The sequence below is a fragment of the Chironomus tepperi genome, unplaced genomic scaffold, assembly GCF_022539635.2.
Source record: "Chironomus tepperi strain 1889 unplaced genomic scaffold, CSIRO-AGI_Ctep_v1 contig_67, whole genome shotgun sequence".
Lineage (NCBI taxonomy): Eukaryota > Metazoa > Arthropoda > Insecta > Diptera > Chironomidae > Chironomus > Chironomus tepperi.
In genome coordinates, this window is record NW_027226189.1 from 887,709 (window position 1) to 912,203 (window position 24,495).

At 35.9% G+C, this 24,495-nt stretch overlaps 2 protein-coding genes and 2 long non-coding RNA genes across 6 annotated transcripts; 1 reads left to right on the forward strand and 3 right to left on the reverse strand.

Moving 5' to 3' along the window:
- Window positions 1-5,258: 5,258 nt before the first annotated feature.
- LOC139100467 (putative fatty acyl-CoA reductase CG5065) lies at window positions 5,259-5,950 on the reverse strand. Its single transcript, XM_070653058.1, has 2 exons — window positions 5,466-5,950; window positions 5,259-5,423 (listed from the first exon to the last, which is right to left on the reverse strand). Exons 1-2 carry the CDS (start codon window positions 5,922-5,924, stop codon window positions 5,259-5,261), a joined length of 624 nt encoding a protein of 207 aa, XP_070509159.1. The 5' UTR covers window positions 5,925-5,950.
- Window positions 5,951-6,902: 952 nt separating this feature from the next.
- Window positions 6,903-10,169, reverse strand: CAH9 (Carbonic anhydrase 9). Of its 3 annotated transcripts, none has more exons than XM_070653249.1 (5): window positions 10,024-10,169; window positions 9,774-9,954; window positions 8,312-8,702; window positions 8,032-8,202; window positions 6,903-7,281 (listed from the first exon to the last, which is right to left on the reverse strand). In XM_070653249.1, the coding sequence occupies exons 2-5, from the start codon at window positions 9,891-9,893 to the stop codon at window positions 6,977-6,979; spliced, it is 987 nt and encodes a 328-aa protein (XP_070509350.1). In that variant the 5' UTR covers window positions 9,894-9,954; window positions 10,024-10,169; the 3' UTR covers window positions 6,903-6,976. The 3 variants fall into 3 exon arrangements, with proteins under 3 accessions (XP_070509350.1, XP_070509351.1, XP_070509349.1); XM_070653250.1 differs by having other exon boundaries at window positions 10,091-10,147; XM_070653248.1 differs by having other exon boundaries at window positions 9,774-10,164.
- A 3,275-nt stretch (window positions 10,170-13,444) lies between these two features.
- On the reverse strand, window positions 13,445-14,464 carry LOC139100591 (uncharacterized). Its single transcript, XR_011545451.1, has 3 exons — window positions 13,973-14,464; window positions 13,650-13,783; window positions 13,445-13,581 (listed from the first exon to the last, which is right to left on the reverse strand). It is a non-coding gene; the product is annotated as an uncharacterized lncRNA (long non-coding RNA).
- Window positions 14,465-14,688: 224 nt separating this feature from the next.
- On the forward strand, window positions 14,689-18,526 carry LOC139100592 (uncharacterized). Its single transcript, XR_011545452.1, has 2 exons — window positions 14,689-16,734; window positions 16,850-18,526. It is a non-coding gene; the product is annotated as an uncharacterized lncRNA (long non-coding RNA).
- The last annotated feature ends 5,969 nt before the right edge of the window (window positions 18,527-24,495 follow it).

Sequence of the window (24,495 nt, forward strand, 5' to 3'; positions counted from 1 at the left end):
CGTCTATAAAAAATTCATCTCACTTCTAATTATAAAAGTCATTGAAAACAAAGATATTAATTACATTACAATTCCATTATTTTCATCTACATCCAACACAAGGTTCTTATTTTATTCTACGACATGATTACAGCCTCTTTCCTCACCTTTATCATTATGTGCTTTTTTTCTCGAATAACACAAGACAGAAGGAAAGTTTTTCAAGGCATAATAAAAAAAAGAAAGCTCTTATGTTATTGTATTGTTTTTCCTTCCTCTTCATGTTCACATTACCTTCACAAATGACTGAGCGTGTGCACAAAATAAAGAAGTTTCTATTCCCCAAAAGAATCACCATAAAAAAAAACTTTCTTTCCATTTTCATTTCATTCATTCATCATCATATAAGGGAAACTTTCTCGCACCTTTTATGCTGCCTCGCAACTGTGAATAAAAATTTTTTTTTTGTTTCCTCTCTCTCTTTACTGCTGCTGTTTCACTTTGATTGATTGGAAAAGTTTTTAAGGCATAGCGATGGTTGCTTTGAGTTATGATGCTTCAGGTAACAAAGGAATCAAATGACGTAGAAAAGATGATGAATGGAATATTGTTCATACTTATTTATCTGTAGTTTCATTTTTGTTGTCTTATGTCTCTTGAGCTCCGTGAAGCACATGATGGAATTGTGTTGGAAGCAAGTTGGAAGGTACTTTGGACTAAGCGGGTAAAGTACATTAGTGAACACTGAAGAACTCCTGGAAGGAAGCTGTCGATAGAGACAGCATTGCATTTAGTATTGGCAATTGGCAGGCGGACGCCGTCGATAGAACCAGCTTTTGGCGACATCTGAGGGAGGCCATGGATCACAGTTTATGGTCTAAATGGGAGAGCGTTGGCTTTAAGTGCCAAAAGGTCCTGGGTTCAATTCCTAGTCATGTGCAATTTTTGAGGCTCATTTCCTTATGACCATTCTAGTTAAGAAGCTCGGTTCGTGAGTTTTGGGTACTTTAACTTCAGATTCCTGATATCTCAACCTCGTGAACTTCGTGGTATACTATCCAGGGATATCTCGATCTCTTAGAAAGGATTCCCGATGTATCAGCTTTGACAAATTCCAGAGAAGCTTAATTCCATCTTGAGTGTACAAAGAAATGTCGTCTTACAAAGCTTTGAGTTTATCAAGAACTTCTTCCAAGAAATTAAAGTCCTTGCTGTCAAATGCTGAGAATCATAAAGCAACTTGTTCCTTCTACCCCATCCTTCCTCATTTTAAATGACCGACCCCTTGTACATCATGTCCTCCTCGGTTCTTCTTTTAAACATTAAAATAAAACAAATTTGCTTAATAATTTGCCAACAACGACTTTTGACCTGACACATATCGATCTTCATTCCTCTTTCTACTTCTGTTCCTCTACTCATTGTTTCAAGTTGAGCACCAAGCAGCAACGTGACAATAATCAAATTTTCTCATTCATCAATTTCAATTCAAAATGCTGTTTTGGTGTTTTGTTCAACTTTATCTCAAGTTTTATTTTTTCTGGCAAATGATTGATGCTTCTTGTGAATAACTTTGACTCGAGTGACCTCTCTCTCCTTCTGTGAAATCTTTATGTAGATAAAAAATGACCTTTGACTCTTATTCAAATTAAAAAGTTTTTTCGTTCCTTCAATTCAAGTCTGGGTAAGGATAAAACGAGTTGAAAGGCAAAATTGCAACCCGTAAAGTTCAATGGGATCATTTTAAAGGTTAAAGTAAGTTAGAATTGATCCTTTATTGACACATATTCATGAATGATTCATGGCTGTGAAGTTCAATGTGGGTGGATTATTGATGACAGTAGGAAGAACGGTTGACTTGTTAGATATGGAACGTTGATGAATTGTGAATAGATATTCAGGTAGGAATATGCATGTGGAAATGGAAGAGAAGTTTCTGCAACTTTGGGGAATTTGTGAATTTGCAGTTGATGCGCGACCTTTTGATCTTCGAATCTTATTTTTTTCCAGATAATACGCAGGCCTAAAGCGTTGGATGAATTATAAGATACAGGCCTGCGTACTTAAAAATGAAGGAAATGTGGACATGTGAATCTTGACCGAATTCTTTATAGTGGATTGGCGATCTTTTGGTCTTCGAATCTTTATTTTCAGATAATACGCAGGTGAACAGCATTGGATGAATAAGACAAACAAAACAAATCAAGAACCAGCAAAAGAACCAAAAACTTAGGTCTATTGAGAATAATATCGATATAACGAGATAATGCGATAATCATTGCTCCTTCACATGCTATACTTCCACATTCCTCTGCCTCATTTCATCATTATCTGTTGCCAATTGCTGCTCTTGTGCTTATCCTGTATTTATCATGTAAAATTGTTGATGCTTGAAGAGTTTTTGGTGCTTGAAAATAAAAAGTTTTTAAATGTTTAATAATGGATATGATAATGTGGATTGATGATAATGAATGAATAGAACAAAAGCACTTTATCATCATCAGCAGCATTATGCTTAATGGTGATTCATTAAGTCCTTTAATTTAACATCGGCAGTCGCTATTATGATGGATCTAGACACAAAAATAATTCTTAAACTGTGCATTATAAACCATTTTAGCATAACCAACAGAGTCTAGTGCATTAGTGGATAGCAAAATTCAAACATCAGATACATAATTTAATTTCACAAGCACTGCTTCACGACTAACAAGGAAGACATTTCATTATACCTAAATAACAACGTTTTAATGGAAAAAACAGACAATTTTCCATAAAATTTTATGTACTACAACAACAACATGTTCAAGTATATCAAAATACACACCCATGCATATTCGGAACTCCAATCATATATGCGTGATTCGCACAAACTATAATATCGTAAATGTTTTCAATGTTCATACACAAAAAAAGCACATTTTCTATATCAAAAATTATGTGTTAAGAGATATCAAAATAGTTTATGTGACACATGCTGCCATTTTCAACGCCACAGAAACGAATTTCAATTTTTTTGTCATCCAGAGCCCGATTGACATATACTGATATGTTGCTACCGTGGCTACATGGCGGTAGTACACTTAAAATCAAATGGAAGCATATTTGGATGTTCAAGTATATTATCGTCTCGTCGCCGTAAGAGCAACATTTCTATGTCTATGTGTTGATCGGGTTAGGGTCAAAACTACAGACTTTGTGGATATAAGGAAGCTCCTTATACTGGCAGAAGGTCTCGAAGGATGGAGCTGCCTTTAGACATTGCCTTGCGTTGCAATTGGGTCTCGTGCGCCCCGACTAAGAAGGAAGTAACTATGTGCTGCTCGGGTTCGATAGCTGAAAAAATATTTGCATGAAAATGTCCTAAACTATGGCTGGAATTAAATGAACATGATTTGAATGTGGGAGATAATGTGATGTTGTATTTGCCTATAAATCATGATAGTAATGCGGCTGATGTTTTTGATGTGACATAAATTGAAAATAGAATGTGTGGATTATTGCGAGATATGGGATGTAATAAAGCCTTGACATTTAGCATTTTTTTGGAGTGTAAATATTTTCGGAATTTTACATGAATATTTGCGTAAATTAATAATTGCTGCAGGCGGAGGTAGATTGATTTTGAATAGACTGTACCTAGTCACGGCATGCTACAGAATGTCTAGTTCATAACTGGATTAATCACAGCTCCTACTCAGAATTACGGTAAAGTTAACGAATTTATTAATTTTTCAATTGACATTTTATTAAGTTTCTGATTTTTCAGATTCCTTAATGAAATTACGATCTGCAATAACCTTCAATGTAAGCAACGAGATTGCGGCTATTGATCCTGATATGATGTAATTTGCGTACTTTAATCTAAAATTATTTGAATAGAACTTTAACATTCTTAAAAACATAATAAACTCTTACCTAGCAAGCCTCTTTTGAGCAACAACTGATCCAAGGTTTTTATCATTAAACATGAATTTCCTGATGCCAACATAAAAGTCATCAATGTAGTTCCTCCAAGCAAACATTCTTGGATCAAAGTAAAATACTTTTTGATCAGCTTTGGACATTGAAGCCATGAGTTTTTGATAATTTACACCTTGAAAATGAATTGGAGTATTCATGACAAAGTTGAGTTGACTAATTCCAAATTGGACTTTATGATAGGATTTAACAGCACTAAAAATAAGGAAAAGTGATCAATTGCCGAGTTTAATTGTCAGAAGGTGGAATTAAGGGGACAAGAGCATTATGTGAGCTATTGTAATATCAACATAAATGATTGAGAAATCAGTTGTTGATAGGAATCGAACCCATGCACTCACGAATGAGTGATGCCGTTATTCGGCCTACTGCCTAGTCAATCGGCCAAATAGCTCTTATTCTCACACAGGCAGAAGTGTCTATATATGGCTCGATACCCATGATTCCACTATACTCATACATCACAGCGATTGATGCTTCAGAAATTTCTCAGTCCAAAGCATTTAAGTCTAAAAAATACCAAAAATTCCACTTACTTTCCAGTTCCTCCACTTAATCGCTTCACAATATCACTCATCAAAGCCGGTATGTAATGAGTAAGGAATCTGTCGATTTTGAATAACAATTTTGTCTTATAAAACCTTGCTTGTGGATACCACCGCATCATATCTGAAGGACTCTTCCTTCCCGCATCTCGACTATAATGACAAATTTGTTGAATCGTTATGGGATTTGTGTTTCCTGACACACTATTGTAGATCGGTGGAGATGCAATTTCTAACTTTGAAGCTTTATCATTTTCAATTTTCCATGCAACAGCTATTGATAGGTTGATTACCTAGAAATTAAAGGTGTTGTTGTGTTATATGGAGGAATGGTACTTGATGATGGTTATGCTTGGAAAATTAAAAGTTTTCTCACCAAATCCACAGGAATTACATCAAAAACATAGTTCTTATTGCAGTAAAAAGTACGAAGGACTCCTCTTGAACACTGATCAACAAGTGGCGTTCCAGCCGTATAGCTGTCAACCCATCCTACATGAGGCTCTGCCAAACTTGCTCCAACTGAATTGTTTTATGGGATAATGCGATTAACAATCAAGGAGTTACTATGAATTTTGAACTTTTTACCTACGGATGGCCTGACAATCGCAAATGGCATGTCTTTTGCGGTTCTCATCGCAAGATCCTCAGCCAAACTTTTAGTAAAAGTGTATACATTCACGTGCTTTCCAAATAGTTTGGAGCCATCTAAAATTGTAGAAAATTGCATTAAAATTGGTCTGTGCATGAACTTCAAAGTTTTACCTTTTCCAGCTCATCATCTGGAGTTGAATTGCATAAATCAATGATGTAACGTGGATCATATGCTGCTGGATAGAATTGCTCTTTTACAATTGGCTCAAACCAGTTTGAATATGCTGTTGAGATATGAACGAATGACTGAAAATGGATTTTAAGCTTTACGACTGCTCAAAACTTCAATAACCCTTAAATTCTTACTTTAAGGTCCTTAAGTTCACGACCCAATTTCAACATTTCGTCAAGTGCTCTTAAATTAGTATTCACAGCAGTTTTAAATGTCTCTATGAATCTTACAGTCGCAGCTGAATGAAAAATCACTGACACTTTATCACACAGCAATGCTCGATTCTCTTTTGACATTCCTAAGCCAATTTTCGAGGTATCACCTTCAATTAAGACAAGTTTTCTCGTAAATTGAGCATCCATTTTTCGTAAAATGTCAAAATCTTGAGAATGTGTAAGCTCATCAAGTCTCTCGGTGACATTCTTGCCTTTCTTGGAACGAACGAGAAGATAAATGTTTTCAATTCCTTTACATGATCGGAGGAGCTTCTCAACGAGGATTTTTCCAAGAAATCCAGTTCCACCGGTGATGAAGACACTCTTCCCGTTGTAAAATTCAGGAATTGAAGGTGTTGGATTGTTGTTTTGATTCATTTTTGGCAAATTACTTGAAATTTAGTAAATTTTTGATGGATTTTCAATCAATTTCAAACTTCCAAATTCACTTTATTTTTTCAAAATTTTTTGAGCTAACACACAGGCAGCCTCAAAGGTTGATTACAGAATGATCTTGAAAAACAACTTTATTATGTTTATAAGAAGCTGTAAAAGAAGAAAGTTTAAATGATAATTAATTGTTTTCGAAAAAAAAAAATATTGTATTCACGTGTGTTGGCCCAAATAAATGTTGACAAAAAGGTTGAACGTTCGAGGTCGCACGAATTGTTATTGATAAGGCACATTATGACGTTTCCGTGTGTTGTTGTGAATCTTCTCTTCTGCTGAGTGTGATTTTAAATCTTGACCTATCTAATTTCGTGCGGATTTCGTGTGAGGCTGGCTCAGTGCCAGACACACTTAGTTTTTTAATTTACTGGTCTTACAGATCCGCTGTTGGCTCTATCACTGGCTGCCTTCTGCTAATTATCCATAAACAAAACAGAACACACAGAGGCTAAAGACTGTGCCACCCGGCGTGTCGTGGTACAGGTGTGTACCCTGCTGTATGCGAGTATCGGTCGTGGGTTACCTCAAAAGGGATGTCCTGTACTTAAAACCAAGATAAATCGTGGTCTTCCACCAAGGTGCGTGGCATTAAAAAGTTTGGACAATACTGTCTTAGCTGATGGCAGCCATGAAGCCTTCTTTAAGAATCGATGCCAATAAGACTCCAACAATCGACCCAACCACAGTTTCCATCCCCCCGATGACAAATGACAATATTATTGCATCTTTTAAGTCACATGCCATAAATTCTTTCATCCTTACTCATTTATCTCTCTCGTGCAAAACAACATTCATTGATGATCATTACGTTTTAATGCGTGCACATGACAAAAAGAACAATAGCATGTACACATGTTGTCAAGTACTCTGGAATGTCTTATACCATTTAAGGAATAACAAAATACATAAATTTACATGCATTTATGCTGAAACATATTTTATTTACACTCATAAATTAAGTAATGTTGGATATAACATATTCAATTGTAGTACCATTCCGAATCGTCCACAGTCACATTGCTATCACTTCTATTTACTAATGCCCTTCCATACATTTCCATCTCGACAATTTTCTCAAGCTCAACCGTACGTGTCGATATTGATCGTAAGAATATTTTTCGATTTCCAACTGGCTGCAGGTGTCGATAATTGTCAACAAGCAACAGTCCTTCGATTCCGTTCGATAAGGAACGAAATTTTGACATTTGACTGAGGGATATTGGTATGGTATCAGGAAATATGATCCATGTAACAGCTTCATTGCAGGTTGGTGTCGTTAAGCTACCTAAAATGTGTCAATTATAATAAAGAATAATTTTTGGTGAGAATTTTGGTTAAGGTAGGATGTGTAATGGGAGTTGTGTATGCATTTTATGGGGACTGTTGGAACTAGGCTGGTGTAGTAAAATGTTATGGGGTATATGGCTACATTTTGTGGTTTAATTTAGATGATTTAAGGTTTTTGGCATGTATTTACTGCTTTATGAAGCTTTTTTGCTTGATTCTGAGTTAGGTTTTCAGGGCTGATTCTAAATTGTAAGCAGAATAGACGTTGAGCGCAAGCCAAATTTTACTTTTGACACTGATTGGAATGGCACACTTCTTTACTGTTTAGTTCGTGTTCGAAACTCAAAATGTTCAATGTTTATCAAAATATTCCGAGTAGCACAACGAAGTCGATAGAGCTCAACTGACGACAAGACGTGAGGGAGACCTGATGCTCACCATGAATGTGCATCGTGTTGTTCGTGTACAGTTCCACATCAGAGGATAGTGATTAATTTATTATAGAAGGGATAGATTCAGAATATTCAAATTTACAAAGACTTTCCGTAACATGCCATGCGATCACTTTTAGGTACCGCAGTGGTATTTCTGTATAATCCAACCGTGCTCTTTGTCTGTCAGGGCTCAAAACCTCTAAATGACCTTCCAAATCCCATTGAACGTCATTCAATTCAGTCAATATCAAGCAAATGCACTCACAACCTCCCATAAAAAAGTTTCATATCCAAATAAAGATGCATCAACATACCTCGATATGTATAAAATCTATCCGTATTTATGTTCCCAATCAACGACTGCAATGAAAATGAATATGGCAATGTGACACTATCGGTCAGTTCATTTAGGTCACTAAAATGTTTGACAATGTTATCAATCTCTTCACCGTACGATAAATTTTCTCTAATCTGGAAGAAGAATGCTGCACACAAAAAAAGGAATGAATTTGCAAATATTTTCAAGCATTTAGAAATAAAATTTTATTATCCAGAATGAGTGTCAGACTGAATAAAGTTGATAACAATGCTTACCGAGTACAGCCAATCCGTCTCTATGCTCAAGTGCCTCCTCAATTGTCTGATATTTTCTATTGATATGTATCATATGCAACTCAAGTGGATATCGTATATCATTCAAAACATGCTCGGCACCCCTCGAATTTTTATCACCCCAATGAAAATGCAATGACACATATTCATATTCATTTCTCAATTTTCCACCGAAAATGTACGGATGATAATGATGTCGCGTTGAATTTTCAGTTTTTGGTGTCTGAAGTGACACGGAATGTCCATTGTTACGTATTGTCAATGGCCCAGGAAGTGGATTGTGATAATAAATGAATTCTAAAGCTGGCATCGCAGATGGAATTGCACGACGTGAATGAATTGAGACTGGTGATTGATGTCGACCGTTACAGTTCTATGTGTGTTGAAAAATATAATGCAATAAATCTCATTGTTGTAAATTCGATGCTCAGTTTTCTGTGCTTTGCAATGTTCCGTTTTGTTGAATTGCAAGGGATGGAATTTAGTTCAATTTGATAAAAACTTTTTTTCGAAAGTTAAAAGATGATTTTCGAAACATAAAAATTCATATTCGAAAGTGAAAAGTTGATTTTCGAAAGTGAAAAATTGATTTTCGAAAGTGAAAAGTTGATTTTCGAAGGTGAAAAGCTCATTTTCGAAAGTGAAAAGCTGATTTTCGAAAGTGAAAAGTTGATTTTCGAAAGTGAAAAGTGGATTTTTGAAATTGAAAAGTTGATTTTCGAAAGTGAAAAGCTAATTTTCGAAAGTGAAAAGTTGATTTTCGAAAGGAAAAAATTCAATTTCGAAAAATTCGAAATTCATTTTCGAAAGTTAAAAATTCATCAATTTCAAAAGTTAAAATTCACCACCCCTTGCCATCTGACACATCTCCCATCCGCATGAAAATAATTTTTCTTTTTCTATGTTTGTCACTATCATGAATGAAAATTAATGCCCTACTCAGTGTGTTCTGTATATTGCAACTGTGTGCTATCAAACTTCTTTATATGTAATTTATATCACAATTATTGTACAAATAGAAAAGCTACAGAGCTCTATGCTCGGTACATTGGCAAATAAAATGTTGCACAAACATGCAATTTATAGCGTCGTCATATTGTGTGTCAGAATTAGTATGGAGTTGAGGTTCTAGATGGTATCGATTTTTTTGAGTTGTCTGGATGGTTGAGGGGTTGGGTTGTGGATTTGTGGGGTTAAATTGGTGTCAAATTTCATTAGAAAATGAGTTTTAAATTTAATCAAAGTTGGCTTTGGAAATTAATTTTCACAGAAATTAATAAAATCCCGGAATATCAAAACCCACAGCAAGGATCCATCCCCACAGCATCCATCTGCACAGTAACTCAATCTACCTTGCGACATGTTCCATTTTGCACTTACTGTAGCTCGTTAAACATAATTTTAAAAAACTTTTTTCTCTCCCCTCACAATTTAATTAACTTACCTTATGTTTCCTTTTCCACATACGCTGCTCTGATACAGAATATCCAAAGCGACTTGATATCACCATCAACATAGTGCTGAATAACACAACAATGAGTATAACAACCTCAACAATTCTCATTATTTATCACGTTTTCGTACAAGTACTTTGAGATCTCAAATATCTGATGGCGAAATTGGAACTGAAAAGATGTAACGAAAAAAATGTATATCAAATGATATCGGTAGACGAAACTGAGTGAAATACAAACAGAAGTTGTAAGTTAATAAGTCACAAGACTGTTAATTAAAATATAAGATAAGCAAGATGAGACAGACGAGTAAAGGAAGGCAACGACACAAAAGGTGACGACTGTTTGAGGGTGGTCGTAGAATGTAATTAAGGTGTAATATTCTTGAAATTTGAGATATAAACACAAGACATAACAAGTCTCGTGCTTTTTATAAGCATGAAAAAAAAATATTTAATTATCATAAGATAGGAAGATTTTATAAATATTTGGATGATGGTTGCGTCAACTTAATTAAGGAAGATGTAGATTTTTATAATTTTGGTGGAGGTGCTAATGATGATTTATTGGGATAATTTTATTATCGTGGATATGGAAGGTGTTGAACTTTAAATTTTATTTACGCTTTATTTTACGTTCATCAATAAATTGATCTAAGTAGTCTGTTTTTCAATGAAAATTAGTTTCTCAGAAGCTTCTGGATGCACAACGTTGCCAAATAGCATTAGTCGGTTACTCAACACTAGAGCTCGTCCTGTGCAGCTTTACGTGGATTTGAGTAGACTTGAGTCGACTTTTCCATACAAAATCTGAGTCGACTTTGAACTTTCTTCGACATCAAGTCAGAGTCACAACGAACTGGGGCAGGATTCTTGATTATTTAACCAATTGTCGCCATTCGGGTACACCTGACGTCTCACAATAACCCATTCTACAACCCAAATAGAGATAGAGATAGTGTCACACTTGGAATTGGGAATTGGCAAGCAGTAGCCAGCGATAGAGCCAGCTTCAGGAACCGACTGAGGGAGGCCATGGATCACACTTGATCTGTACGGCCAGCGAAGGAAGTAAGTAAGTACAACCCAAATAACTTTTTCATTAATTTATCTTTATTATATGCTGTAAAATCTCTATTTCACGAGTTACTGCTGACGTTGGGGGAGGAGAGTGTTTACAATTTTAAAAAATCATTAAAAAACAACTTCTGTGTCGTGTTGAACCAAATTAAATGTATGTAATAATTTGCATTTGGGGTAATTAAAAATTTTTGTAAACAAGATGTGACAGGTTTGATAAAAAAAAAATTGTTTGTTGTTGATAAAGTTTGAGGTAGGGTGAGATATATCATGGTGTTAGTCAGGTATATTTGAAAATGTAGAAAATTGCTAATAACCTCAATTTGTAATACGGCTCAATTGTCTATTAATCTGTCCGTCGGACTGTTCGTCAGGCTGTCCGTCAGTCTGTCCGTCAGTTCGTCCGTCAGTCTGTCCGTCAGTCTGTCCGCCAGACTGTCCGTCAGACTGTCCGTCGGACTGTTCGTCAGGCTGTCCATCAGTCTGTCCGTCAGTTTGTCCGTCAGTCTGTCCGTCAGTCTGTCCGTCAGTCTGTCCGACAGTCTGTCCGACAGTCTGTCCGTCAGTCTGTCCGTCAGTCTGTCCGTCAGTCTGTCCGTCAGTCTGTCCGTCAGTCTGTCCGTCAGTCTGTCCGTCCGTCAGTCTGTCCGTCAGTCTGTCCGTCAGTCTGTCCGTCAGTATGTCCGTCAGTCTGTCCGTCAGTCTGTCCGTCAGTCTGTCCGTCAGTATGTCCGTCAGTCTGTCCGTCAGTCTGTCCGTCAGTCTGTCCGTCAGTCTCTCCGTCAGTCTGTCCGTCAGTATGCCCATCAGTCTGTCCGTCAGTCTGTCCATCAGTCTGTCCGTCAGTCTGTCCGTCAGTCTGTCCGTCAGTCTGTCCGTTAGTCTGTCCGTCAGTCTGTCCGTCAGTCTGTCCGTCAGTCTGTCCGTCAGTCTGTCCGTCAGTCTGTCCGTCAGTCTGTCCGTCAGTCTGTCCGTCAGTTTGTTCGTCAGTCTATTCGTCAACTTATCGGTCAGTCTGTCCGTCAGTCTATCCTTCAATCTGTCCGTCAGCTTGTTTTTTAGTCTACCTAGCTTTTCCGTCAGTTTGTGCTTAAAATACTCTCAATTGAATCTTTCATGAAGCTAAACTCAACAAACTATTACTTAGTAGTGCAACTTGAAACTAATTAGCAGCAATTTCATTGCATCTACTCTTCATTCGCATTTAATATCATGAATCATTATAAATTGTGGATAGATAAAAAAAAAGTTACCAAAGTTACAGACAAGAGAAGCGATAATGAAGTGATTTTCAAGAATTAATCTGATAATTTTCATACGATAAATGTAAATATTGCCATAGAGACTGAACGTCTACATCAAAACTCGTACAATCTAATTAAAACTTTCAGCCAATTAATACGAAAAAAAAATAATTTTTTTATAGTCTCTGCTTCCTCGTCTCATCTGAAAGAAATCTTATCAATCACTAATGTTCAATAGATGAGCATGAGCATTGAATAGAAGCGAACCAATGCTAATTAATTTTAATTAAATATCTCAAACTTGTTGATGTGCTCAACGAAGCATTATTTTTGCTCGTTATAGTCAACGTCTATGGTTTATAAATATGCTTGTTGTCGGCTGTATATTTATGAGGAAGAAAAAACAAATTTTTTATTTCATATTTTTGCCGATGCTAATTGAATCATCACTTTGTAGAGTACATAATTGAGAACGTTTAATTGAAATTGAATTGGTTCCGTTTTTTGATGCTTGACTTCTGATTTAAAAATAGAACTGTTAATTAAGAGAAGTTGAACAATTGGTGACCGGACGAAGTTCTCAATTTCAAGGACTTTCTGAAGGCTGCTTCAGAATAGATTGGTGTTGCTAAACTTATTTGTGACACGGCTGGGCCACGGTATACCCTTGTAGTAAACCAGGACATGACATGTGTTTCATGGTATTTTCAAAATATATTGGCGGCAGATAGTTTGGACACTAGAATTGACAAGGTGAATCAGAATATGATTTCAAGATGTTTTTGGGATTCGAACCAGGATTAAGGGTCATAGGAGGCAAGTGATCACATGGGCGCACCAAGAACTCATGGAAATATGCTGTTAGAGATAGTAATGCATTTGGTATCGGTGATTGGTAAGCGGTTGCTATCCCGAGCGGCACCAACCGTATGTGTGGTAGCCAAATGGCAGTCATGCGGCGCTGCCGGCTGCCGACTGCCTTGAGCCAAGGCAGAACGATATTCGCCATATGACTGCCTTTCTGCCTTGACGGCGCTCCCAGATGTCGATTTATCCGCTTGAGCGGCTGCCACACAACCGCCATTTCCGTTAGATTGCCTTGCCTTTTCATCGCCGTGGTGGTGACATAAAGGCACTTATGCGGCGGTCATCAAGGTAATATAATGGCACTGCCTTGAAAGTGCCGTTTGCCTGCCTTCTTACTGCCATCTGAAATCTGTAATAAAACTGTTATAATAAAACATAATTTAAATTTTATTTTTCGGTTATTAATTTTCTCTTTATTAAATCAATAATATAATTTTCAAATTTTATTAAAATTCCTTTATTATTTTTGTCATCATGAATTATACGGTTTTCTGTGTGCATGCAATTACTGGTTTCATCCAACTTTTCGTTCAGTCCATAAGTATGAAAATTGACAGCATCACGAAACAAACAAAGATCGCCAGGGTAATTTTTCATATGAATTCGACCTGAAATGAAAATAAGCATTAAGTTTAATATTTTTTGTGCATAAAATGGTACCAAACTAGATACATACCTTAAATTTTCTAATTTCTTTATTATTTAAATGTTACCTCTCAATATGAAAACATGTGGACGCATATTGTTGTTGACGGTGGTCACATGGCAGTCACAAGGCGGTGATTGATTTCGCTAAATCAAAAGAAAAATCTAAGAAAATTTGATTTTTATTCACTACACGTTCCTTCTTTAATGGAGTGATTGGTCTTTGTAACATGTACACTCAATTAATTGACAGCAATTGTCTTAAATTTCACTTTCCACTGTTTATCGAAATTTCACATATATTTTCTTGTTTTTCACATTATCACTTAATTTTATTTAAATTCCATTACTTACATCGTTTTCCTGTTGCATTTCAACGATTTTTGTGTTTTGTTAGGTCCACTAAACACTCTAGATTAATTATTTTGCCAATTTTTTTTATCAGCGATGTTAACACTTGAAAAATTAAAACTCAAATGAAGAACGCATGGAAAAATTGTTACTCTACTGTTATTGAAGGCAGTCACAAGGCATTCACAAGGTAGTCATAAGGCAACCACGAGGTGACCATGAGGCGATCTTACAAGGCAACCGGACGGCAAGCAAAAGGCAATTATATGTCAGCCACAAGGTGAACATATATGGCAGTGCCTTGTGGCAGCTTTAAACATGGCAAGGCAGTGTGAAGGCTGCCACATAGCTGTCATTGCCAAAAAATGCCGCTCGGGTATCGATTAAGCCAGGTTCAGACACAATCTAAGACAGACTGACTGACGGACAGACTGAAGGACAGACTGACTGACGGACAGACTGACGGACAGACTGACGGACAGACTGACGGACAGACTGACGGACAGACTGACGGACAGACTGACGGACAGACTGACGGACAGACTGACGGACAGACTGACGGACAGACTGACGGACAGACTGACGGACAGACTGACGGACAGACTGACGGACAGACTGACGGACAGACTGACGGACAGACTGACGGACATACTGACGGACAGTCTGACGGACAGACTGACGGACAGACTGACGGACAGACTGACGGACAGACTGACGGACAAGCCGACGACTTGACAGACTGACGGACGGACGGACGGACGGACGGACATACTGACGAAAAAATCGACGGACAAGCTGACGGATAGACTAACTGACAAAAAGACGAGTAAACTAGCGGACATCGTCCATCAGTATCCGGAGTATCAGTACGGGCACCGATTGGTGGACTGACAGACAAAATAAAAATTCTTCAACCTTCTTCATCCCGATTCCATCAGTAACATTTCAATTACAATTCAGTCCCAAATCAATCCCATGACAATGACACCTACATAAAAAATTTATAGCAACTGAAAAGTCAGTTAATCAAAAATTGATTTATGCTTTGATTGAAATATTAATGAAATTTTAATTAGACTTCTTTTCGTGACTGAGTGCTGCTGCTGCTACTGTAAATTGAATGCTGATGACTTTACGATAATTGAGCAGAAATGAAAAATTTTGTGCTCATTTATTTAAATAAAATCTCAATTAATGTATCCCGAACTTTTTTCAAGTGCTGTAGCTGTAGCTGATCTTTAACGACATGACGTTCACATTTTTATTGAGTTTATCTTTATTATCGTGATGAGTGATGACTGTCGAGGGTACGTCAGATATTTTGATGAAAAAATATTTTTTAATGAATGAATTTTTGTCGACGTTTCTAGGCAATTAAAGATAAGAATTGAAGATTATGTAAATTGTGCTAATAAGCAAATATTAAGTTAGTATCAGACTTGCTACGTTGAACTTGTTATTCTGATTTAGTTAGAAACAGCATTTAAAATTATAGCAGTAGAAAGGAGGCTGTTGATAGAGACGGTATGACATTTGATATTGGAAATTATCAAGCCATTTGTAGAGGATGCCATTTATAGCGACAGCTTTAGGCAATATCTATGGAAGGTCATGGATCATAATTAATTTGTAAGGCGTAGCATGCATTCAGGGAGCGATCGTTCAACAGCATAAGGAGCTGGCTTACATCGAATAACTGAACGTACTCTCTCTGAGTGGACGCTACAACAGTCAGCGAAAGCAGTAAGTAAGTATTGGAAATGGGCCTTTGGGAGCTAGCAAGACAGTCAACTCCAGGTGCCATTTAAGAGAGATTATGGATCACAATTTAATACCCAAACAGCACTCAAGAATGATCGAAATCCGGCACCAGATTGGCGTGAATCTGGCATGGTGCTGAAATCTCTAATCTAATCCGGCACCAAGTCAGAGTCACATCGACGTAATGCCGAATTTTAGATCTTTCAACCGCTTTATGATATTCAAGTCTGTTAGCCATACAAAATGTGAGACTTAAGATGAAATTAAATGAACTAGGTCAGTACAAGTTAAGCTTTTTTGTTGATTTTAGCATTTTTATCTTAATAATTCTATTCAAAGTCATATTCAGAGGAAGTAAATTAGTTTATTTACTCATAATATGCAAATATAATATACAAGCTCCCCGAGTAACACAAGTCGAATACTTACTTACTTTCTTAGTGAATATACACGGAGGGCCCAATGCCGCATTTGCAGTTCTTAGAAAACTGAATCTGTCTTTAGATAACTTCTGCTAGTTTCTAATTCCCAATATTTTTGCATCGCTGCTCACACGATAATCTTAGATTTATCGTTAAATGCCAGAGTCACGCTAGCCTGGTGCCGAAATTTAGAAAGATTAGCCGACTTGTGCTTTTAAAGCTACAAATCTGCAAATCCGTATTTTTAATGATTTTCAACAAAATTAAGCAAAAAAAATAATGTTTAATTTCCCCCACAATATTTCTTCATTATCTCCAAAAACCACCAAGACACCAGCAAACCAGCAAAAAATCTTAATTCCAAAAAAAGCCAAAATCTCTAAAAAAACAAGCGACAAATTAATGAAATTTTCATTCTTTATCTCATTTATCCCAGCCTACACGCAATAAAGTTTAACAAAAATAACAATCTAAGTATGATATAAAGCTATGCTGTGCGTAACTAAATTTATTCATAAAATGATAATAAAAGAATTCACATTAAGTCCTTGTGAGCACCAAAAAAAGCATATTTTAAATTATGTAAGAATATTTTAATGGCATTACCTTTGAGAACGCTTCATTTTCATCTCATATTTTTTTTGGTATGTTCCACAACATGCTTATCAAAATCCAACGCCGTTATCCGAAAAATTAGCTCATTGGGGAATTAAAGGAAGTGGAGTTAATGGCCTGTGGCACATAAAATTCCTTAATTTGCTTATTTATGCAAAAAACGGCTTTCGTGGGTTTTCTATCTCAGCTATTCTAAACTGCTCGTTGCTACTTTTTGATGGTATGTGCTTGCTGTAGTCTGATGGAATTTTTGTGATTTTTGTTCTTATTGTGCAGGCTTAGCTTGGTGCTTTGAGTGAGGTAAAGTGGAAGATTTCGAGGTTGATTTGATGTGGGATTGAGGGAATTTTGGAGAGGAATTTCGAAATTTTGACTATTTTTGACTAGAATATCCACTAAAAACCGGTAGGATTAGGAATTTCACTTAATATAGAGTAAGTTTCTGGAAGAACTTAGTGTAAACAATTCTGTACAAAGAGCTTGTCGTGATATTGAACGTATATGTATGAAAAAATGCCCAAATAACGGCAAATGCATCAATAGCTGAGTGCTAGGGTGGCTTGACCGTGTGGACTGACACTTCTTAAAGATGCACTAGTTCGATTCTCATCACTTGCTATCACAGTGTGATTTATATGAACAATAATTGGATCTACAAAGTAAATTCCAAGTCCTAAGCTATAAAAATGAAAAAGTCAACATCATGGCTTCATTAAGGCTCTGTTATATGACTGCTACGCGAAGTCAGACTCACTTTGGGGTTCATTGGTCAATAGCAAGTCGTGGCAAAGCCTATTTCATTTTTGTTGCTCGATAAATGCCCAGGTTGAGAGACTAATCGGTAATACCAGGATAATTGTACAAAACCCACAGATACCGCCTAGTTTCTCAGCCTGGATAAATGCCCCTCCAAATCCCCAACAAATCACCAGTCCCCTCTCGAAAATTCCCCCCAAAACCCTCGTAAAGGATGCGCCAACATCAATAACATTGTTCCCATTGCTCACATTCATACATAAAGAATAAAAAAAAATTCCTTTTTTTTCACAGTTCATTGAAAAATTTTTCAGCTTTTGATTTTTATTGCCTTAGCGTGCATTACAGCCCGTGTATATGGAAATGTAAATGTATGATACTTTATCTTTATGATGTGCTGCAATAATGTATGCTTGAGTTGATAACTTGTGCTGGAATGTTCTCAATTCTCATATATCAAAAGATATTTTTTCAATTGTGAAAAGAGCTTTGATTGTGATGGAAATGGAAGTAAATTCAATGATTTTTTTATTTCAAATGGTTGCTAAGCTGCTGTGTGGTGTGGGGAGGATGTTAAAGGTTGAATTTCAATTGGAAGCTGTGCTTTGTTAAATCTAATTGATGATTTTGTGGATTATGACAATTTTCTATGTTTTCATCACTTCCTACAGTCAAACAGCTTAAAGCATCTATCAAAGGAAATGCTTAATGCCTTTAATTATTTCCATAAAATATCCTTAAAGCCAAATTATCATCTCCAATTTCCTATATCATAATAAATTACTTATTAAATATTCAATCATTTACACAGACATGCACAAAGTATGTAAAAATATTATTTCAGCCCACAAATCAGTATCATCTTAAATAATTGATGTCAATTGACATCTAATTTCCTATTCGTATTCATCAAATTTCCTCAAGCTAATCCACAGCCATAGTAATGAGCATTAATAATAATAATATAATATGCTGTAATAAATAATATGAATTGAATAGATAAGATTAGGAAGATTTTTTGTGCTGTATTTATGTTCATGTCTTATGGTATGATATGTAGGAAGACTTAATACATGATATGTCAGTCACTTTGGTTGGGTGACTAAGGGAATTTGTTAGCTTTGTCATGCTGTTGTACCTAAGATTCTAGTAAATGTGACATGAAGCAAGGTGTGACTTGTCTTGCCACACCAGGAGCGTATACTTGCCTTTCCAGGAGCGTATTCAAGAAGCAGGATGTGGGTTTGAGGATCAAGCTTCCCTTCTCATTTTAAAATTTTTTTCAATTTCCTATGGCTTTTCCAGCCAAAATTCCTTCCTTTTCTTCAACTTTTGGGGTTGATACACAATCCTCGGAACTCCAAACCTCCGAAATCGGAATTTAGGGTTAATCGAAAATGTTTAAGAAACACCACTCTTGAGAATAGCCAGTTTAATTCAAGTACTGACCCTGAACCCTTATCTAACCCTCAATCAACAGCGCTGCATCCACCCAAATTTCCAACTCTTCATCATCTTCCCTGACTATCTATTCCTCAACTCACTGTAATCAGCACTCATCATTATACATCTCATTTAACATGGAAAGCAATTAATCAAAACGATAAGGAAGAAGAAGATGTAAAATTTTTGTGTCCTAATTAAGAAAATTTTCCCTTTTTCTTCAGAAGACAGGAAAGGGTGATGCTATCAGGAATTGTAATTAATAATTTTTGATGACTTTGGAAATTTTTATTGACATGCTTTTTTTCTGGATGAGTTTTGGGATGTGGATTTGGAATTAGGGTTGTCAATTACAAATACCAATATTTGGGTATTTGGTCCATTTTGAAACTATTTGGGTCCCCAAATAATTTGTAATTTCAAACCAAATAATTTGTATCTACCAATATAGGAGTAAAATGTCCAGCAAGTATGAAATTTTTCATGAAAATCTTCAAGTATAAAATATTGAAATATTTTTTAAAAAATTTATGTAGTATTTTTTAGAAATTTTCATCATTAATTTGATTAAATATCTAGTGAATACAAAAATTTAACACATGTTGTTGTTTTGAAGGTCATGACGAAGAGATAGAAAATCTCACTTCAGGTCCTGACTCCAATGGCTGGAGTCATAAATAAACTTAGATCTAGACATTAAATCATTCAAAAATACTAAAAACAGGACTGAGAAGCTAGATATATGCGGTATATTTCATTGAAGTCCATTCAAGCTACGTTAACAAGTGTTGTACGAACCTTCTCTGCATAGAATGTTTTGAGTCAAATTTCCTAATCATATGACTGAGGAGAAGTTAATATTTTAATTATTTTTCATTATTATTCTTAGAAATCAATTAATTACATTACTTCTAAGTTGATTGTTATTACTAATTGTACACCAAGCGTGAATATACAGACAATTTTTTCGAAAATTCAAATGTTTTTAGGGTCATATTCATGCTTTCGAAAATATTTGGTATTTGTACAATATTTGGGGATCTCGATATTTGGGTATTTGGTATTTGTACAAATAGTAAAAACCCAAATAATTGACAACCTTATTTGGAATTGAAGAGGGAATTTGTCGGAAAGGGAAATTGAAGTCGTTGAGGGATCGACAGGAGCGTAGATCAGGGACGGATTCAGGGGTTTTTTTTGGGACAGTTTGGACTTAAAGAGTCAGTGTTGGCCTCAGAGAGCTATCAGAAAAAATGTCATTACTGGGTTAGAATCATAAGATTGCTGCACCGTCCTTGGTTGGAATTTGCAACGAAAACGGAGGTCAGGAGCTTTAAAAGCTACTTAGCGCAGACGAAAGAATGTTAGCTGAACGTTTGGACAGAGAATTTGTGCAAACTAGGTGACAAGTCCAGCAACAGAGTCAGTTGGTTACAGTTTCGATAACTTAGTAAGTTAGGATACGTCGTCGTGTTAACGGTAAGACGCGTAGCTGCTTTGATGGCACCATGACGTCGGACTTCCATACTCAACATCATACAAATCACAAAACATGTCACATTCCCTTGCATAAATCCAATCCTTTTTTTATTTTTATTAATTTTTCTTACATGAATTAGCACAAAAAAGTGAGAGAAAGAGATCCTTCACTTGCTGCACAAAGCATGATATGAATATTTAATGGGATTACGTCTACATAAGAGTGAAAAGAAGCAATTTTTATAAAGAGCGAAAGAAGAGATTGAAATAATCCAAGCTTAATGGAATTAAATATCAAGACAAATTAAGCTCATGTTGATGAATATATATTTTGAGGTAAATTTTATTGCAATTAATTTAAGTACTCAACTAACTACTTCATCGCAGATTACGAAGGTTTTATGACTGAAGACTTCAACGTCATTGTTTTTGTTGCTACTCAATTTCTCGTGCTGTATAAGTTTTAATGCTCAACAAAATTATTACGCTTTGTTGATTGAGAAAATAAATTTTATTTGTTGTCAGGTAATGATGATGACTGTTAATGAGAAGTAATCTGCAAAACTCGAAGTAATTAAAAATTGTTTGATGGATGGAGGTTTTTATATGGAAAATTGGGTTGAGGATTAATTTGGCTTAATCATGTAAAGTAGATCAAAATTTCCATTAAGGTCAGTTTTTTGGAATATTTGAAGTATGCTGTATGGACACGAAGGTGTATACTTACTTACTTAGTTACTTCGCTGGTTGTACATATCAATTGTGATTCATGACCTCCCACGTAAGGTGCGTTGGTTAAGAGTCCGTTGGTCTAGCAAGCCGCCACCCTTAACAACAAGTTAAGAAGGTGTGTACCGTCCATAGTAATTCATAGGGTCAATGATAAAATCGTCTTTAGCTCTTGACGGTGCAGTAGAAAAGCAGTAACATTCATGCTGAAGAGAATATTCAATTTCTTTTGAGGATATGCAGTGTTGTTGTCAAGTCAGTTATAGACTTGAGAATATTTAACTTTTAGAGTGAGCTTGGGTGTTGATTGTCAGATGGACATCTAAATCAAGCGACAGAAGATGCTTTAACCGACTAAGGCAAGACGTGGTCCATGACAGGTAGACAGCATGCTCTTAAGAGCAGAAAAAGCTGAGAACAACGATCACGAGCATGCTCATCTGGTATATCTGGGAAGAGAGCTCATGAAAGCATGTTATTTGACTGTTGGGGATTGATTTGTACGTCCAGTCTAAATTTGTATGAAATGTACCATAAATATGAGATTCGAACATGTCAAGGATAGACATTTCCATGTTCTTGTCTGTTGCTTATCCTTTTCGCCACAGAGTCCTCATTCTAGCATTGTTAAATTTGCCTACATGTATGTACGAAGCTAGATCCTGGTTCCACCAATAATAATTGACTTATGACATTCCAAATGATCTAATAGATATCCTTGACATACTCAAAAGCTCATCAATAATTCACGCAATTCAACACTTTCCAATTTGTCGCAAAGTCAAACACATAACTCATTATAAAGTCCCATAATGGCTTCATTTCACTTTAAGAAAGTATGTACATGAAGAAACAATATCGGAATTCCTATAAAACTTCCCTGTTTTTTGTAATCACATGTGTATTGTTTCCATAAAATCCATGAATAATTCATTAATAAATGCATGAATTATTAACGTAATTTCAATAAAGCAATATGATGTAAATATTCCATTCACATAAAGCCATACCAAGCTATGTAATAAATTATGGGCACCAAATAATTTTTTTTTTGGTATATAAATTCACACCATCTGACATGAGGCACAAAAAAAGATAAATAAATTGCTTTATAATCCACCCACAATGAAGAAAAAGTTTTTTTTTGTGAACTTCTTCTCTTTTTATGTCATAAAAAAATATCAAAACGGATCATATTGTATATCCGTGCACATAAATCTACAGCGAAATTTATAAACAAAAAAGCGATTTTCATTGCAATGCTTTCATCTTCTTTTTTGGAGAAACTTTTTTTTTTATAGACGGCAAAGTGCTGTTAATGGATTTTAAGATTTCGGGCTGCTTTTTTGTTGAGGATTGAATTGGGATTGGATTGTGGTTTGAGGTAAGGGAACTGGAGAATTCTAAATTTAGAATAGTGGTGAGCAACCTGTGTGCCATGGCACCCTAATATGTCGTCAATTTTATTGGAATTGCCATGAACTGTATGCTTCAGTAGGGACTTACTATCAAGGTCAACCACCACTGATTTAGGGGATTATGCTGCATATCCTAGTCTTAAGCTATCCCTGAGAATTGCCAATCCAATTAAAAATTAAGGAACAATCAATATTCAATCGTAAATCAGGTGCCGATTTCTCTAATGGTGGTAGGATATGGTTCTGGTGTGCCTTTGGTACGATACTTTGCCATATCAGGTACTGTGCCGTACCATACTGTACTATCACCGAAGAAATTGGCACTAAAATTGCCAAAAAAGCGATTCTTATTTACTTAGTTTGCTGGTCGTGCAGATCAGTTGTGATCCATGACAGACAGGTGTCGCCTGAAACTGGATCAATCGCTGGATTCCAATTGTCAATTTCCAATATCAAGCGCAACATTATCTCTATCGACAGCTTATTTCCAAGAGTTCTATGGTCGTCCACGAGCTCTTTTATCATCCAGAAAGTAAGATTTGAAAACCTTAAGAAAAGCGCTTCAGCCTTCCACACCAAAATTCCTCCAAACCGTCCTCAATCTCACAAATCATCCATAAATCTACAAGCATAAAGAATTCGCAGCCTATAAATCCAAAATTTTCATTTCTCTATACCCATTCTCATCCTTTGTTGAGTTTCAATTTTACAAAATAAAGCATTCGGTTGCAATATTTTTTAAGGAAGTCGATAGGAGGAGATTTTGTGGGTGGCAAACGAGACAGTAGAAGCAACAAAAAAAGAATAATGATGATTTATGGTCGAAATGCTCTGCAGTGTTTGAGAAGGAACAGAAAAAAATTTTAAATCCCACTTTTTGTTGGCTTAAGCAACACAACGAAGCATTTGGTGTATTGTTATTATTATGAGGAGAGAATCACCAAGCGATATAGTCAGGAAATGAGAGACAAAAAGCATTAAAAAAGTTTTTTCCTGATTCTTCTGTTCTCGTTCGGGTTTTGCTGGTGCTGAATATGCTTTTTTCAATTCACGAAATGATGATTTATTTTCATCAACAGACTGGACAGCGATGAAATGAGTAGAGAATGAGCTTTTTTGTTGTTTGTACTATAGCTGTTGTTGCTGTTCATTCTTACGGATCTGAGTTTTAATCTTGATTTTTTTTTAATACGTAATTTGTGTCATTTAGCTGGTGCCTTTCTATATAATGAGATGGGAGGACGTATTGATGATTTTGGAAGCAAGCTTTATGTTTGGGTATTTTGGATACTATATTATGCCAGAGGATCAGGATGGTTTTTGATCCCTTGTAGTGCGAGCTTTCGAATTCAATGTGAGCTTTCAAAAAAGTTGACCTTTTTGAATAAATTTAATATTTTCTGCTTTTTGATCAATATTGTGCTTTTTGAACAAGTTTGCACGAAATTGAACTTTTTGAATGAATGTGAGCTTTTTGAACAAATGTGAGCTTTTTGAACGAATGTGAGCTATTTGAATAAATGTGAGCTTTTTGAACGAATGTGAGCTATTTGAACAAAAGTGAGCTTTTTGAACGAATGTGAGCTTTGTGAATGAATCTAAGATTTTTGGACGAATATGAGCTTTTTGAATGAATGTGAGCTTTTTGAACGAATGTGAGCTTTGCGAACGAATGTAAGCTTTTTGGACGAATGTGAGCTTTTTGAACAAATTTTAACTTTTTGTCATCTTTCCGACAATTGCCAATTAGAAGCTTAAATTAATTAAAAACCAAAATCCGTATAAATCCACAAACATTCCGAACTACGATTTCAACAAAACCAACAAAGCTGTTAACAAAAAAAAGCCAACTCAGCCACAATTCCAACTGAAAAATTGCGGTATTAAGAAATTAAAGCGAAAA

What these genes read in the sequence shown, in the direction of transcription:
- LOC139100467 (XM_070653058.1), bottom strand. Translation starts at nt 5,924, where the DNA reads ATGAATCAAAACAACAATCCAACACCTTCAATTCCTGAATTTTACAAC. An exon ending in GTGAACTTAAGGACCTTAAA is followed by an intron (nt 5,424 to 5,465) that starts GTAAGAATTTAA and finishes GCAGTCGTAAAG; the next exon opens with CTTAAAATCCATTTTCAGTC.
- CAH9 (XM_070653249.1), bottom strand. Translation starts at nt 9,893, where the DNA reads ATGAGAATTGTTGAGGTTGTTATACTCATTGTTGTGTTATTCAGCACT. An exon ending in TGTGGAAAAGGAAACATAAG is followed by an intron (nt 8,703 to 9,773) that starts GTAAGTTAATTA and finishes CAACACACATAG; the next exon opens with AACTGTAACGGTCGACATCA. An exon ending in TAGATTTTATACATATCGAG is followed by an intron (nt 7,282 to 8,031) that starts GTATGTTGATGC and finishes GACACATTTTAG; the next exon opens with GTAGCTTAACGACACCAACC.